The 18,116-nt window shown below is 40.0% G+C and overlaps 1 protein-coding gene across 5 annotated transcripts; it reads left to right on the top strand.

Moving 5' to 3' along the window:
* Positions 1–3,179: 3,179 nt before the first annotated feature.
* On the top strand, positions 3,180–9,548 carry hmga1a (high mobility group AT-hook 1a). 5 transcript variants are annotated; one of them, XM_042222692.1, is made up of 5 exons: positions 3,180–3,327; positions 4,338–4,441; positions 5,347–5,427; positions 6,468–6,524; positions 7,366–9,548. In XM_042222692.1, exons 2-5 carry the CDS (start codon positions 4,358–4,360, stop codon positions 7,423–7,425), a joined length of 282 nt encoding a protein of 93 aa, XP_042078626.1. In that variant the 5' UTR covers positions 3,180–3,327; positions 4,338–4,357; the 3' UTR covers positions 7,426–9,548. The 5 variants fall into 5 exon arrangements, with proteins under 5 accessions (XP_042078626.1, XP_014190319.1, XP_005926292.1 ...); XM_014334833.2 differs by having other exon boundaries at positions 3,181–3,327; positions 4,338–4,456; XM_005926230.3 differs by lacking the exon at positions 3,180–3,327 and adding an exon at positions 3,383–3,585.
* Positions 9,549–18,116: the final 8,568 nt, after the last annotated feature.

Genomic DNA, 18,116 nt, shown 5'->3' with positions numbered 1-18,116 from the left:
TGTTTTTCTAGCTAGGTATGCTTTTACTGCATTGACAATGTGTTTGGGATCAATGTCATGCTGAAAAAGGAAGCTCTATTGGATGGTGGATGAAAGATATAATGACATTTTTCTACATTTATAATTCCACCAATTTTGACAAGATGCGCAAACCATGACAGAGCCTCTACCATGTTTTAAAAATCACTGTAAGCAGTCACTATTGTACATCTCTCCTGTCGTCCTCTCTAAATATTGATAATTATTTGAATCAGACTTTTCAAACTTAGGTTCATCGTGCCATGAGTCCTGTTACCGCTAATTTTTAGGCTGGTTGATTCCCATTTCCCTTCCTTAAGAATAACCTCTTGACAGCCATTCTGCAGGATTTATTTTCTTATTTCTTATGGAAATGACTTTTGGATACTGTTCATCTGCTGTAGACAGTTTTGTAGACCTGGTACTTGTTTTATCCTCTACTTGTGCAGTTTCCTCAATTTCTTTGAGGTTTATGTTGCGAAACGTCAGGTGTTTATCTAGTAGCACCTTGTTGGTTTAAAAATGCTATTATTGGTATTTTTAACATGCTATTTTTAGCATTTGCAATAGGATGCTACAATAAAGTGTATGAAGATACAATTTAAAATTGGTTCATCCCTTGAGTTAGATGATGCTTTTATGCTTGAATGATTTATAGGTGAGCGTTAAGTGGCTTAACAAACAGATTTCCGATGGATGGATGGATGGATGGATGGATGGATGGATGGATGGATAATGTTTATGTTTAAGAGGGTTTAAATTATCATGAGACGGGTCAGTAAAGGTGCACCAAAGACATAGAGGATACCTGGCAGGTTGATGCTATCACACCCTTTTTAATTTTGTCTTTACAGGCAAAAGTAAAACCAAAGTTGCAAAGGCGCACATGTTTTGTTTTGTTTTTTTGTTTTGTTAGTCCCCCCCCCCTGTTTTAAAATCCAACTATTTTACATCTCAGCTAAAGTTAAAGATAAAGCAATCATTTGCTTTTCACCATTACTAATCAGTCACAATATCCACTCCCTAAATCGGTCTCCAGGTGGTGCCAGTGGTGAGAGTGACAGCATTCTACACACACACACACACACACACACACACACACACACACACACACACACACACGCAGAAAGAGAGGGAGAGAGAGAGAGAGAACCTATTTCCCTGTCTCCATCCACATACTGAAGGGTGGGTATGCCAGAGATTTGTGGGGGATGGGCCTGAAGTAGATACGAAGGAAGTGAATAGACTGAGAAATTGAGAGGGAAGGGGGTGGCATGCAAGGCAAGCACATGCTGAGCAGAACATTGGACTCATTGAGAAAAGCACTCTCCATTCATGCTCTATCCAGTGCCCTATTCACCAAACTCCCACTCTCCTTGTCATATATGTACAGTATATTGACATGCATGTGCTCTCCGCTGATAACAAAGCCTTTGGAGTCTGAGTCATTTGATATGTGCGTTTGCTGTAAGTTATTTGAGATCTGCCATGACCTAACAAACAGAGAGGTAGAATACACACAGAAGGCGGCGAAAGGTCCCCTTACCAGCACTTTAAGGTCCCACTGCATTCTCAGAAATCTGTTTTCAATTGGATAGTAGCAGACCCATCAACTCCACATGGGTAGCTCATTTACAGGAGAACCCCCTGTGCGAAAGTGGGCTACTGTTGCCTACTACCTACTGGAAGCCTAGGTTGTTTTATCCGCATTCTCCACACCCATGCAATCAACATCAGACGTTTGTCCATTTCACGGGAGCAACATGAAAGGTCGACATATTTAACTATAAGAATAAAAGAGCAGTAGCAGTAAGGGAGTTTTATGGCTCTTGCATGCGCTTACTCATGGAACTCCTCTATGGTGGCATATTGTCAGGATGGGATAACTGAGTGGCCTTGAACTCAGATTAACGTTTGCTGAAATACAGCGACAGCTACTGCCTGTTCTCAACAGGTACAACGCAATGCTACAGTGATATCATTGGAAAAATGAGTGAATAACATAAAAGCCATATTTTGTGGGGGGGTTTTAAATATGGCTAATATTATTTTTTATCATTAAGATAAAGCCATCAGTGAAATATTAAAAATAATATCCAAATGTTGGAAAAAAAATTTTGAAAACATAAAATACAAATAAACCCCAAATGCTTAATAAAATTAAAAGTCGTTTTTAGTGGGGTGTTTTTTGTCATGGTAAATGGCACATAACACAACCCTATACTATATTATTAACCATTAAATATTTAAGATGAAGGAAAAAATTAAGACAAAGACATACTTTTATTTAAATTTAAAAATATGGAAATTAGCTAATAAAAAACTCAGCTCAACAAAGTAAAAACAGATAACAAGGGGAAATAGCTTGGAAAGACTAAAGAATGGACTCAGTTAAAAAGAAAATATAAAAAGATAAAGAGATTAATAAATTTAAATATGATACAACAAAGAGCATATTTAAATTTTAATTTATTAATCTCTTTATTTTAACATAAAATGTTGTCTCAACAGATAGAGGCATTTCTGAAACATAAGAAACTGTACCAGGATCACAGCATCACATCCATGTTTTACAATGTTATTTGCACAGAGGTTTATGCAGGTGAACTATTTACATGCATCACATTGATATTACAAACCTTAAAACACATAGAAGATCAGCGTAGTACTGTACCTAAGATCTAAAACCAGAACTGAATTATTTTATATTATATTCTGCAATACAGAGACAATTTTGTACATTTTTTCCACTATATTATGATGATATTCATTTTGTTGTTAAACAAACGCATTACTGTGTTATTCATTTAGTAAATATTTAACTTTTCATTTTAATGCATTACTGGAGTCGTGTTTTACCTGAGTAAAGGATGTAAATCATTCCCGAGCTCAAAGGCAGCTTGTGTTTACATTGGAGAAGGTCATAGTTCATTCACAATTTTATTGTGGAGACAGTGGTATGTGTTGGTTAAGTTAATGTAGTATGAGACAATATAAATACAGTTAGTAGTCATTCTTTCCTTAGTTCCTAAAAGTATATCCCGCCACTTAAAAATATGTTTTTATATTTTGTGATTGAACCTGGAGAATTAAAGGGATCGTAAGTGGGTGGGGGGTTGGGCTGCTAGTAGTACTGTTGGTGGCCCACTTATATCTCCGCCCTCCAATGTTCCAGCTCCCATGAGGGCGGCTCTTTAAATTGCCCCAAAACTCCTCCTGGCTGGCGCCTTTTTCCTTTATCTGTAGGAGACAAGACGAGCACGTGCGCTATTTATAGGACGTCGTTGGAGTAAACTTGTCATCCTGCTGGTAATTTTTATTATTTTATTATTTAAAAATATTTTTTTTTTAAAAAAAGTATATATATTGACCCGCTCTCATTTTAATTCATAACTGTTTTTAAAGCGGCATGAGCTGGGATTCTAAAGGGGCGGGCTGTGTGTTGTCTGACGAGTAAAAGCTGTAGCCTATAGATCAGAGCGAGGCTTTTTAACCGGGTACAACCAGCTAGGCTTAAAGGAAACATTTCGTCTTAAATAGAGCAGAGGTTGCTACCGAGCGATAAAGGTGAGTGCACAAGAAAAGGACGTCGAAAGGCAAGCTAAAGTTTGCAAGCTACAACCGCCTAAATGCATTTTTACAGAGCGGCATCTCTGGCGAGAGGACGCTGCATGCTTTAGATGTGAAGCCGTCTTTTGTTGCTCCGGCCCGGGCTCTGGTTCCCGCAAATGAGCTCTGCTTGCATTTTCTATAGCACTCAGAAAAATGGGTGCCGCCATGCAGGCTAGGGCTTTACCCTGCAAATCCAGACGAGCACACACTAGCCATTGTGTGTATGTGCATGTGTGTCGGCGGCGGAGGAGGGGGGGGATATCTCTTCGTCGCCCCGGCGTGCAGACATGCTGCGAGTGTCATGCGCAGGCCCGATTGTTGGCTACAACAACTACAGCAAACGGGCCTCTAAACATGGTCGTGGAGGCAGGGGAGCGCCGGGTTCAGTAGTATTTTGCAGGTTTGCTCGGCCTCCGATCGCTTACTGAGTCCCGGCTGTACCCTCCAAGCCAGTTTGATCCCAATCCAGTGTTTGTGTGGCACCGTCGGCTGTGTAATGGAGCACTGTTGTGACAGAAATAGACCTGGAAATAAGCGCGGATTAATTGAGTTAAACGCGTTACCGGTGTGTGGGTAGGCCGCCCCCTTTTTTTTTCTTTTTTGTTTGCTGTTGCGGTCACTGAGTTTAATAGCCCGTGTATTTTTCTGTGTGTGAACTCGACGCCTCCCCTTGCTGCAAGAGTGACCGGTGTGATTTATGTCTTTAGGTCTGAAAAGCTACGCAAACATGAGCGACAAGGGGACAGTCTCACCGAAAGAGAAGGAAGCCACAGAGAAGAGAGGGCGTGGAAGACCCCGTAAGCAGCCGCAGGTAAAAACCTCTGACGTAAGTAGTCCCATTCTGTTCTTCTATTTATTGGAGAAAGTGTGCTGTTGTATTTTTTATTATTATTGTATCCCAGAAATTACAATAAGGATGTATTTAATATTATTAAAAAGATGGGAGCAGATTTTTTTTTTAAACCCTTTAACTCAGGTCTGCTACAGCTGATGCTCAGGTAGATATTATTGCAGCTGAGCTTCTCATGCATATCCCTCAATGAAATTAAGACTCCTGAAATGGCTGCAGCATGCCCTTGTGACCATTTGCCCCTTCCTTATCAGTGTAAGGGAAGAACAACAAACTTGCCACATGTCTCACTGGTTTGTAAGCAACCTGTAACCTAAAGCCTTTAAACCAGATTTAACCCCCTATGACCCACCTCTGCTCCCCATGTAATGGATGACATAGCAGAGTCAAAGCGCACAGTGGCTCATATACCTGTCACTCAGCCTGCTGTGTTTTTACTATTGAATTGCTCTGTTGCTATGAGCTGCGGTTGTAAACACAGCAGAAATGCAACAGGAGGCGCGTCAGCCATGACGAAGCTTACAACCACACATGAATAAGATAACTCACCTCAAGCTGAATGTACCTTGCTTTTTTGCATGTGATGGTAATCCCCTAAGTGCTTACTGTTGCATATTTCCCTTAATGACACATCTGTTATTTGTGAACTTGTATCTGCTGGACCATGGCAACCTTTTTAGCATTTAATGCACATAAGTTGCACTGTCTTTACCTCAGAGAGCTTTGTTTTGTTTTTTTGTATGTCTATATTTTGATTTGAAAACCTTGATCTTGCAATATAAGCCAGATTTTTAAGAGCTTATGTTCCTAAAATATTGTCCAGATGTTTTATACTACCCTAACTTTGTCTTGATTGTGATTGCCAGGAACCAAGTGGGTCCCCTACTCCAAAGAGGCCCAGAGGACGGCCGAAGGGCAGCAAAAACAAGACAACTGGCAAGGGCAAAGTAAGTCAATGCAGTCTGCAGACGTGTTTTCACATAGTGACAGATAGTGAGTTCAGCAGCAACGAGCGCACATCCTGATCCGGAATAGCTGCAATTCCAAGATGGGCAGTCGGCGTTAGTGTGGCATTTGTTGTAAATTTGTTTCTTGCAAGTGCTTTGTCTTTTTCTCCAAACCCCGGATTCCTTTTGGTTGATGAACATTTTAACGGTAGCTAACCACCTCCTTGTAAAAGGATGTCCTGCTGTTACTTGAGATATATTTGTTGGCTGTAATCTGGCTGCTTCCCCCTCGTGGTGTCAGAAATAGCTTGGCTAGGGTTCCCCATTGTAAAGACCTTGGTTTACTGCCTCACACTTTCTTTTTCTTTTTTTCTTGTTGGTGATGCTCACCCTCTACTTCCTGTCCTCCAGCTTCCTGCAGCTTGTCATGCAAAGTGTGGTGCAGGTGCAGAGGCCGCAAGACTGTTTCCAAGCTGACACTAAGCACCCCTCCGCCCCCACCCAGCACACAGCCCTAGTTCTTCTCTGCCTGTCGTTACCATAGCAACAACTGATTTTTCTCCCCCGCCCCAACCCTCTGGTTCTCCCTGCGCTCGGTCTTCACTGCTATGTATGGGAAAGGCGGAGGGAGAGGAAGTCGCGCATACATGTTTTGATATAGGTTTAGCAGCGAGGGCCGAGCTGCAGAGGGTTTGTGTCTCCGCTCAGTTTCACCAGCTGTCTCTGAGCCTCAGACCAGGTGGCCAGCGAACTGGAGTGCCCTGTGTGCAGTTCCTGTCGGCCTTCCAGATAATAGCCAATGAACCCAATGCCCCCTTTCCATCTGTCTCATTTTAGAGGCCTTACCGCCATCTACAGGCAGCTAGATGCAGAGCTCTAGGAAATATTGTTTACACCATTGCTTTTTGTGCCCCCCCCCCCAAAAAAAAAACAAAACTCAGAAGTTTTAGCAGATCAGCAGGTCAGTGACCTTGAGGATCACAACAAAATGTTAGAGCCCACTTGGAGCTCTCTTGACCTTTTTCCGTTTTCTCTCACAGAAGGCAACGGCAGCCCCATCTGCAGGGGGAAAACGCAGGGGAAGACCTAAGAAGGAGGTAAGATCCCATGGACAAACAAGTGTTCACATCAGTTAAGCTGTTCCTCTCCCAATTGAATTATGCTTGGTATGAGTGCCTGCAGGGTGAAATTGCATTTTCCTAATTCCCTTGCCTGCCTTGTTCCTTGGTCTTTTTTTTTTTTTTTTTCTCATTGGCTATTTTGGGGTCTTGTGTTCATTCAGAGTTGCATGGTCAACCACTCTTTATTGAGTAGTTTTAAAATGGCAAATGTCTTTAAAGGTTTTCTGTTTTGTTTTGTTTTTTAACCAGATGTTGACAGCAGGATATTTACTTTTAGGAGCTTCAAAATGAGTCGCCCAACTACATACAGCCGGTCAAAGCAGCATGTTTTAATCTAGGAGAAACTGCGGTCTTGTAGTAACATTGTGTCATGTGCATGAGTGGTTAGGGCGTACTCGTCTGGATTGCATTAGTCACAGAAAGGAATGACCCACAGTTACCCTCCTAACTAGGCTCCTCATTTTTATGAATGGACATCTTGGGCAGCAATAAGTGTGAGCAGGAAAGGCAAGAGGGCAAAAAGCAGGATGCCTCATTGTGACTCACTGCTGTGTGTATGAATCATTTTTCACTACAGATGGCTCACTCTTCCCTTGGGTGTTCTTCATGCCACAGTGGTTTATCAGAGATTTTATAATAACATTTAGTCTCTTTCTTGTTGGTGCTTGGGGGTTATTAAAGTAAAAACAGTCGCGTTGAGGCATGAATCACAGGCAGCTATTGTCATTGAACACTGATGGTGCTTTGGGCATTTTCCTTGTGGGTGTGGTCAAGGCATAACTTAACAGCCCCCCTTCCTTTTTTTTCTCCCCTGCAGGAAAAGGAAGAAAAAGCATCCCAGGAATCATCTGAGGAGGAAGAGGAAGAGGACCAGTAATTCACAACGCATGCTACCTCACTCAACATACTGACTTACTGTTAACCAGAACTGGGCTGCATCTCCAATGCCAGTGCCACCACATGACCACTGTTCACGACAAAGCCCCCTTTCGCCAAAGGAGGGTTAACACAGTACATATATCATGCAACAGCACTGGATAGAACGATGGACTTGCTCAAGCATAGATCTAAGAATTACATGAAAGGTAACAGCCCGTTTCTCTACATGTCATGTTATTACAAGTCTTTTATACTGGACAAAAAGGTGTTTTCCAAGGAGCCTGGACATTTTCTCCTTTTTTTTTTTTTTTTTTTTTTTTTTCCTCTCCCCTAAAGATGGTTTGTAGGATGTTTTCTCTGCTTAATGTTACTTATTTGTTGTACCCGCATCTGAGATGGTAGGGCATATAGATTTTTCTCCGTGTTTTGTACTGGACAAAGGTGAATTTTACCTATACTTGCTTTTTTTTGTTTTGTTTTTTTTTGTTTGTCAAAAGTTTTTCTTTTTTGGTTTTGAGTGTTTGTGTGAAGTGGTTAACCTATCGTTTGCATTGTATTCTAGATGGAGTTGAGCTTCAGCATTTAGGATGAGAATAGGTAACTGATGGTAGAAGTATCTTTTCCTAATCTGCATAACTGATTTCACCCACCCGATTAGAGGAGAACCATCTTTAGCCCTCTTCCTGTAGGACAGTTTAGATTTTAGTGATGCTTCTCAGACTTCCTTCTCAGTTCTCTGCGTATAGTGGAGAGATGTAAAAGTGTATCATTAGACTCTATCTGACTTACTGTTTTGTTTTTGTTCCTTCGGGTTACATACATTTTAAAACACGTGTGCTGCTTCTCATGTTATAATAAAACTCTTTCGTATGTGTTTTTTAAGGTTGGCAGAGTTCTAGGCTTAAAGTCATCAGTGTCGTTTCTTCAGGGAGCTTTTACAAATGCTGTTACATTGGCGTCTTTGTCCTCACATGGTCCTCAGTTTTCCAAGCCCTCACTCTCAATCACTTATAAGGCAAACTGCAATTGATCGGACAAGGAGTTTGATTGTAACACAGGATAGTTGGTGGCACTACTATCCAACAGGGCTGTAGTATTATTATTATTATTTTTTTATTTTTTCCCTCATTTCATCTAGATCTCACTGCTTCGCCTAGCTTGGTCCTCCTCTCATCACTTAGTATGGTAATAATAAAAAGAAACTTTTTCCTTAGTCCTTTGAAGATGTGTGTTGTATGCCGTCTGCTATGGTTAAAGAAAACTTTTGTGTATTTCTAAGTGTCAGGGAACCCACAGTCACAGTCCACTTAACTGGGTTTTTCCACACACCTAAGCTGCTACAACCTCAGTTACGAAACCCGGAAAACTGCAAACAGGCAAGACAATGCCTGGAATTTCATACCTCACTCAAACGGCTTATTTTTACCATTTATTGCAACTGTTTTGTTTTTTTTTTTGGTTTTTTTGGTTTTTAAATGTAACCTCTGGCATGAGTTGACAATGTTTGTATTTTTTATTTTTTTTTCCCTCTCCTGACTGTAATGAGCGATCTAAGGGGTCGAGTATGTGATTGTGTGACGACACCAACACTTCTTGGCTCATTCATAACCGGAGCTTGCAGACAGGTTTTTGGTTTGGTTTTTTTTTTTTTTTTTTTTTTTTTTTTCTGTAAATGTGTGAAGCAAGTCAGGGAGACCTGTCAGCTTGACGACTGTTCGCTGACTGTGGTAGATTAGCAAGTGTGTTTTTTATCCTTTTAAGAAAAAAAACTTCTGGTGCACTGAAATGTTAGTTCAGATTTTCATGGACAAATGTTTGTGATGGACTGGGCGCTTTTTCCATGTTCCGTTGGCCACCGTGTGTCTACCACTGCCACACGTAGCCATCCTCACCATACTCGTACAACGGTCATTTCATGTCCTCTATCAACTTCCTAGTCTCGATATCATGTCATTTTACATAGTAACGTCAGTCATCCGTTGATTTATATACTGTAAACTCAATAGGATGGGATCATTCTTTTTAATGTACACGTATATAAATGTACAATGTCTATATTTCTATGGTGCCCTACAACAATTTGTATCAGAAAATGGTCAATAAAGAGAATTTTCTTTGTCACTTGTTCATATTATTGCACTCTGCTGTGCAGCTCATGCAGGCTACATGATGCATTGCAACTATCTACAAAAGTAAATTATATTTCCAGCGTTTCAACTACCTTACCAAGTCTCTTGAACCAATGGATGTACAGTCTGAAAAGAGAAAGATTGTAACAATGTTCCCAAAATTACATTTGCATCAGTCCATCTCATCAAACATCACCTGAATGCACAGCCTTTCATGCAAAGTTTACCAGAGGGGTGTACTACATGTTAGGAATAAGCAATCGCACTGAGAGTGCACCACTGCTTGATAACGTCTAGAGCTGCTGGGCTCATAGGGATCAATCACATGATGAAACGCCTCTTATGTGAGCACTCGCAGAAGCTGAAGCAGAAAACCTGCCTGAACAGTTGAAAAACACCATTACCCATTTTATCTGACAGGGGTTTTAGGTTTTGTCAAGAAAGCCTTGCAATGTTGAACTTCATAGTTGAACCCCTCTGGTGTGTCACCTGTGCAAATCTCCTAAGTCAACAGTGGATACAATTTTAAAGATGAATGGCTCATTTCATAAAATTCTTCACAAAAGATGAAAAACTAGACAATGCATAGAATAGAAACACAATTAGGCTGATACTTAAGCACCTCTGGGTATAATAACTAGTTGGCCATCCCAAGTTTGCAGAGCTGGGTTCTCAAAGTTTAGGGAGCCAGTGTAAGTGGACTACCCAGGAAAAATCCACACTTTAAAGTGCCTGTTCAGCAAATAGTGGTTCATGTTGGCATTTGCTTTATTGTGTGTGTGTTTTTCTGGGCTTTAACAATTACTGAGGTGTCTATTTATCAGTGTTAATGAGATTCATTCATCTATGACAACTACAGCTAAATGTGTTGCAATTTAATAGAAATGCTCCCACATCTTTTTGTGCACCGCTATGACAGACCACCAAATGGTAAGCCAAACTTTGAGAACCACAGCTGTAGAGGGTCAGGGTGGGGCTGGAGCCCAACCCACAGGTAGGGCACTCCCTGGACAGGTGAAAGCAAGGACTAGCGCTGAGACAACCAGCAGCAGTCACACCCAGAGCCAGCCCTGGAGTGTGGATTTTCTTCTGACACTGTGGATAAAGCACAGTGGGAAAACAAATGCCACACAGAAAGGTTTAAACCCAGAACTTTCTTGCTTGTTATGCACCACCATGCCGCCCACACTTTTAGATGTCATAACTGATAACATGACATGTTTGAGCATTACATGCTCAGTACAATACATTAGCTGTTGGACTGAGTAATGCTTCCCCCATCTGAGGGCAGTTAAACAGTTCAATTGTTCTTAGTTTACATTCACAAATGCAAGGCAAAAAAGGAACGGGGGAGGTTATGACTCGTAAAGAAAAAAAGAGCAAGACTTCCTGAGTGCTTAAAACAGTCAGACTTATGGCATTCATCTGAACAGATTCTTCAGCTGGAGGCAAATTTGTTGGTGCCATGCCTTGTAGACAGGACATATTTTGAGAGCTAGTCAGAGCTCATTTTAGGGATGAGAGTTTGGTGTTATTTACTTCCACTATCTGGCCTTTCATGCCATTGATAAGAGTCACAGGATTTGGCTAAACCACAAAAAGACGTGAAGCTCCAGGCATGACTTAGATTCTTTAAGCAAAGTAAAACTAAAGCGAGCTGTTCAATCATTTCACTGAAAATGAAACTGAAATCAAATTTAGCAGCTTGATCTTAGCTGCTAATTTTATTTTTCAGCAATATGAGGTTTTCTGAGAGCTTTGCAACAATGTAACTGTTGAACGCTACACTAGTCATTTTATCAGAGGATGATTTGTTTTTCTAATGCATTGCACACAACTCGTTTAAAATCACCAGCGCAGGCAATGATCACAATTCCTCTCGCAGCAGGACTGCTGATTTTTAAAGGGTACAGCACATTCATGCCACGAAGAGCACAGCTAGTACGAATGCTCACTGCAACCCACAGGAACATAACAGCTTGCCACACGTCGCCCACAACAACATAGCAAATGTAAACAACAGATTAAAAATCTACAGGTAGCTGTACCTTTGAAACTTTGAGTCATGTCACTGAATTTTTCAATAAAAACAGGTTTAAATAAATAATTTCAAATAAATAATCTTAAGGTACTGAGACTGTTAGGCACACAGGATCGGCATCAGAAGTTCAACGTCAAAGTGTACATAAAAAAGAACACAGGAAAATGCTCATCGTCGCCGATGTGCTCAGAGACGACAGTAAAAGGAAGCAAATAAAAGCTAAGAAGTATTGTACACGATTGTTTGTACATCACGATAAAAATTACTGATCTCTGTGGTTGCAGGTTTGTCGTCACACCCCATAGTGCTCAATGTCAGGGTTTACCAACATCATGCATTGACGTCTTTGGTCAGAAGAGGGTGTTGCTGTTGATAACTTGACGCCCAACTTTGTACAATCTAAAGGAAAAAAAAAAAGAAAAGAAAAAAAAAAAAGAGAAAAGCATACGCTTAATAAAGTTATTTGAAAGAGCAAAAACATTTACTGAAGTGTGAAATCTCTTCTCATGAGTGGACCTGAAAACCTACTTCAAACTAAACAATACTTTCGCACTCAAACCAAATTATACCAAGCTATGATGATTTGACAGTCTCAGTTTCATATAACGAGATTATAAAATTCCTGCATGTCAAACTTCCACAGCAGAGGTAAACCAAGCTCGATTCATGCAGTAAAAGCCCGATGTCTTTCCGAAACCGCACAACCGTGGAATATCTTCCATAACAGGACTTTCAGGGTTAACTGAAATTTAATTTGCTCTCGCTGTATTGGATTAAAGACAACAAGGACACATTTATCACTAAAACGCAGGCAGACAAAACCTGAACTTTTTCCATGGCTACTTATCATTAGGAGTATGTGACTTTTTTTTTGGTAATTTGGGCAAACTGACCCATTAAGGGCTTTTTCAAGCACTGCTCACATTTGTCCCTTTCCCATCTATACAACCCCACCTTGACTTGACAAATAAGAAGTAAAACTTTTTGACAAACTTTTTGGACAAAGTGAACATCGCCATCTAGTGAGCCTCAGGATTCAGTGCACGACTCGGCTCAAAATAAAGTGCTTTTTACTGGCAGACTGAGAAAAATGAGAAGGATTGTCATTTTGTTTTCTTAAAATTCTATGTTGGGAAAAGACATGCATACTTGTCAAGGGAAAAAAAAGACTAAAATGATTTTTCAGATATTACTAAACCAGAAAGGCAGATTGTTTCGTTTATATGGAGCAGATTTCAGGTCAGATATTAATAACTATGAGTCATTTGACGACCATATTCCCATAAAATTACAACTGGCTAAACTCGTTCTACTACTAATACTATCATCCTTTCTACTCTACTTCTATCTATAACTGAATGCAATAGAGGAACTGACCAATCAGTAGAGGAACTGGTGCACGCTAAAGAAAATTTCACAACCAATATAATTAGACAGTATACCAAACAGTATTAAGAGAATGTTTTCACTCTGCCTTTCTTAGAAAACGTGGTTGTGCAACTTTTAAACATGCTTGGCACAAGAATCCATGTCTTCCAATGGGAGCAATACTGAAAGAGTCACATAAAAACGACAAGCTTTACCACTTGCACTTCCAAGTAAAGAATCCAAAACTATAAAAACTGATGTGCCTTACCCTTGTGTCCTCTTCTTTCCACAACATTTCTTGTTCGGCTTCATTAATCTCCTCTGAAGGATCATACGTGTACACTGGTAATAGCTGATGACGCAGTCTGTCAACTCTGAGGGACCAAGAAAAAAAACATTGATTCAGTGAAGGTATAAAGGTAAAAAAAGAAAAAACAAGAAAAAAAAAACTGTTCAATGATGTTGATGGATAAATTTTAATCCTACCTCCTTTTCCTGCGAATATACATTATCTGAAATGGACAAAATGAAAGATGTTACATCCGCTGTGTGTACGCTTGGATCTCAATTCACACTTGACTTTTAAGTTAATAAGATGTAGGACTGCTTCATAACACAATGGCTCAACTTGACATAGATCATCCTATGCCATGTGTTCAAACCACTTACCACAGCGGCAATTATCCCAGCAAAGGTTATGAGGAAAAATGGCACCAGCACATAGCTGACAGCCACATTCCCATCTATGGTGGCAGGGGACTGAGTAGTACTGTTCATTGTAAATGTTAAGCGATAAGGGGACACAGGGGGCTGCTTGTGCAAGGCCTTTACGAGCAGCAGACACCCTCCCTGTTGCAGTCACTGTGCAGCGGATCACTCCTCAAGCTGCCCCCTTGTTGTTTCTGCCTCATCCTCGTCGCTCATGTGACTTCCACATGGTATCACTGACCTCCCTAATCAGCTACAAATCTGAGGACACGGGGAAAGGAAAGAATTTGCACGGTTAGCCAAAGAAACTGTGAGTTCATACAATGGCAGATGAGTTACTTGGTTGGAAAAACAAAAAAACATGCAGTAAACTCGTTGTGGTAAATGAAATAGACGTTTCAAACACTCAGTGGGCCAATTACACACAACATAAACACTGAATGTCTTGTTAGCAAGCCACTATTCCCCTGCTCAGTATTCTGTGCGTTTGCCAAAGTGCCAATTAACTAAGGCAGGCAGTGTTCCCTGTTCTAGTAAATCAGGCTAAAATATAATTTAACACTCGTTTAATTAACTTCCCGCTTCTATGGAGCTGTTAGAGACCCAGCCGAAGGTACCTACCGTTAGCTGCACCGTTACACTATAGGCTGTACAGCGATACAAACGAGACTAGGCTGATTTCTTACACGCCAAAGCTATATTTTTAAAATTCTGACATAATCGAATAAACCGTACTCACTGTGTGTTGTGCATAGCCTCTCTTTTCAGTTAATGCTGTGTTGTGCTTAGCAGAAGCTTCACTTCCGCTAGCCGCAGCAGGTCCAGGCAGGCAGAATCCTTCACAATAAAAGCGTATTGATGACGTCAGAAATCACGTCTCAAAAATGTTCCTCATTATCAGCTTTTTAAAAATCCGTTTTTTGTTTTGTTTTTTAAAATTTATTTCGGTTTTTTTTCCTTCTTGGTAGAGTGTCAGCTAGTTGCTGGAAACATTCCTCATAGAGTTTGGTTCACATAGATGATATGAATCTCTGGTTCAACCACATCCCAAAGCTGCTCTATTGGATTGAGATCTGATGACTGTGGAGGCCATTTGAGTGCACTGAACTCACTGTCATGTTCAAGAAACCAGTTTAAGATAAAATTAGCCTTGTGCCATCATGTGTTTTCCTGCTGGAACTAGGCATCTGAAGTTGGGTACGCTGTCCACTTAAAAGGATGGACGTGTTAGGCAACAGTAGTCACTTATGCAGTATATCACCCACAAGACTGCTTTAATTCTTTTAAGTCATTTTACACCAAATTTAGATCCAACCACTTGAATGTCAAAGCTGATACTGAGACTCATCAGGACCAAACAACAATTTTTTTATTCTTCCAATTTTGTGAGCCTTGGTTTCCTTTTCTTAGCTGACAGAACTGGCACCTACTGTGGTCTTCTGTTCAGTTAGTCAGAGATGCTCTTTTGTATGCCCTGGCTGTAAAAAACAGTTATTTGAGTAGTTCTCCTCTGACCTCTGGCATCAACAAGAAATTATTGCCTGTGAAAGATTGCTATTGTTTTGCCAGTGAGTACTGCAGGATGTAAGTGATTTTTGTTTTTTACTTTAAAGCTTGTAACCGTTTTAAAACTGTGCACTCATATGGACTCTCCTCATGAGCAAGAGGAGAGGCAAGATGGCTGTATTACTTCTATCCATCCATCCATTCTCTTCCACTTATCCTTATCAGGGTCATGGGGGGCAGGAACATATCCAAGCTACCACAGGACTAGAGTCAGGGTGCACCCTGGACAGATCGCCAGTCTGTTGCAACACAGTATTAGTATTAGCACTATATTACTTAATGAGCCATTATGCTCCACACATAATATATATGTGTGGCAGTAAGCTAATTATAAAACTATAGCTGCATAAAATGAGTGAAACCTTTCAAATTTAGTAGATGAAGTCTTATCATTCTTCATTCTAGACCACTAAAGCTGGTTTAAGAAATGGATTTATCTACATCAGTGTTACCTTACACTGATTACTAATGAGTGATATGATACATTTAGTGTGCAGGGATATTATATATTAGCTTTGTGTACTTTTGTGTAACATTTCATATTGCGTAACGGGAAGTGCCTTTTCTTTGACCCTCGCCTGTGGGATTAGTGGCAGTACCACAGTAAATTATCTTATGCAATGATACTGCTCTGTTTGGTGGCTTCTCCTCTTTACATGTCCTTCTGAGCAGGCTGACACATTGTGAAGCCTTGGTGCATTTAAAGATGCATACGATTAAGCAGTGCCCTATAAATAATGTTGTTCAAATATACTCAGTGTTTCCCCTCAGAGTCAGAATGATGCACAAACAAGAAGGAAGGAAGCCCATAAATCATCACCTACACTAGCAGCTGTAAGCCTTGGTGTCTGCACTGTGATTCGTCCTGTGCTCTGAGGCTGCAGTTTCATTGTTTACAGAGGATAAATATACACTTTCATGTTTACATTTAGACAACCATGACACATGACACAAGCCAGTGCAATACTGACTGCTGTCTGCCTATATTCCACGAAGGTCTGATATGCAGTCTTAAACATGTTATTCATACAGGCACGTTTGGTTGTAGAATTGTTGATGGGCTTTATATGGCACCCTGTAATGAATGAACAGGCTAGGATTTCATTTGGGATAATCCTCTTCTTAAAGCATTTCCTTCATCAGCTTTTCACAGGCATTCCAATCAGCAGCCTCTGTGGAGCTTTCTTGATCAGCTTCATTTTGAGGAAAAAACAAGGATTCAAGTGACATCATTTAAAATAACAAGCACTAAGTAAGTAAGTAGCTTTCTGGCAAGCTAACATATTTGACAGCCTCTTGTTTTCTCTCCCTAATAGGGAAAAATGACAGTACCTCATCTATGGCTCAATACCTTTTTCACACTAGAACTCCATTGGTTTCTAAAAGAGAACAGAATCTACGGAGGCATCTGTTTATCACATTTAATTCTGTAATATTTGGATAAATGTTTGATTTGTGTTAAAGCAGTAAAGTAAAAGAGATTGTGCTTTGATGCGATATGATGAATATATCCTGTGTAATAAGGAGGTACTTTTGCGGTAATATGGTGAATCCCTGAATGTCCTTAAAAGCTTTAAATGTACCCTCATTCAGTCAAGGGTAAACACTGAGCACTTCCTAAATAAATTATGCATTTGATTTCAAAAGCACAACAATTCTAAATTGGGAATTTCATCTGTACCTCTATTTAACATTGCCATGTTTGCTGCTTTATTACCTGGAGAAACTTTGGACTGGTCTAAATCAAAATCCACAAACTTATCAGTGTTTTTAAAGATAATGTGCATCATATAGATTAACTATTATTTATCATTTAACAGTTTCTACAATTATTATTACAATTAAATAGAACCTCAAAATGAAAAACAACAAATAAATTTAACACATTACATCATGTCATTCTTTAGGCCAAAATGCAGAAGCTGTGTGGGGAAGAATTTTGGCCCTTTCTTCTTTGAAACATTGCTTCATTTCATTGATGTTTTCAGGCATTTATTTATGCACAGCTCTATTGAGATTCTGCCACAGCATTTCAGTCGGGTTGAGATCTGGACTTTGACTGGACCATTGCACCTTGACTCTTTTTTTCTTTTTCAGCAGATTTCCTTTTCAGCTTGGGATCATTGTCCTCTTGCATGACCCATATGAGGCCAAACTTTAGCTATCAGACAGTTAGCTTCACATTTAACTCTAGAATATTTTGGTAAACATAGGAGTTCATGTTTTCTGAGTACAAAAACAGCCCAAATCATCACCCCTCCACTGCTGTGCTTGACAATTGGTACAATATGTTGTTAATATTCAGCTTTTTGCCAATTATGGCACAATGCATTATGGCCAAACATCTCCACTTTGGCTTCGTCTGTTCAAAGGATGCTGTGCCAGAAGTCTTGTGGTTTGTTCAAATACAACAAAACGAAGCTGTGCTGACTTGAAACTGTTCAGTTTTTTCCTCTTGTTTCTTACTGTACAATGATGGACTTCAGATGTTTCCAAATGGCCTCATGACCCTGTCCAAACGGAAATGCATCAACAATTGTTTCTTTAAGAACATTGGTGTTATCTTTCCTCATTGGTGTTGTGTTGAAAACACCTGAACACTTCTTTTTTTCACAGGAATACTCACACATGCCGAGGATCAGTTAATCAAGTGCATCTGGTGTGACCTGGATGCTTTTTGGCCTCTTAATTTCCATGGAAACAGTGAGAGTCTACTTAGCTTTTGTGTTATGCGTTATGTGTTATAGCTTTATAAATAAATAAATTATATCTCTATATATCTATATGCAGATAGATAGATAGATAGATAGATAGATAGATAGATAGATAGATAGATAGATAGATAGATAGATAGATAGATAGATAGATAGATAGATA

This window comes from Haplochromis burtoni, unplaced genomic scaffold, assembly GCF_018398535.1.
Source record: "Haplochromis burtoni strain Fernald_Lab_line unplaced genomic scaffold, NCSU_Asbu1 Contig_91, whole genome shotgun sequence".
Lineage (NCBI taxonomy): Eukaryota > Metazoa > Chordata > Actinopteri > Cichliformes > Cichlidae > Haplochromis > Haplochromis burtoni.
The sequence above is the reverse complement of the archived record's forward strand: the minus strand, read 5'-3'. Positions and strand labels throughout refer to the sequence as shown.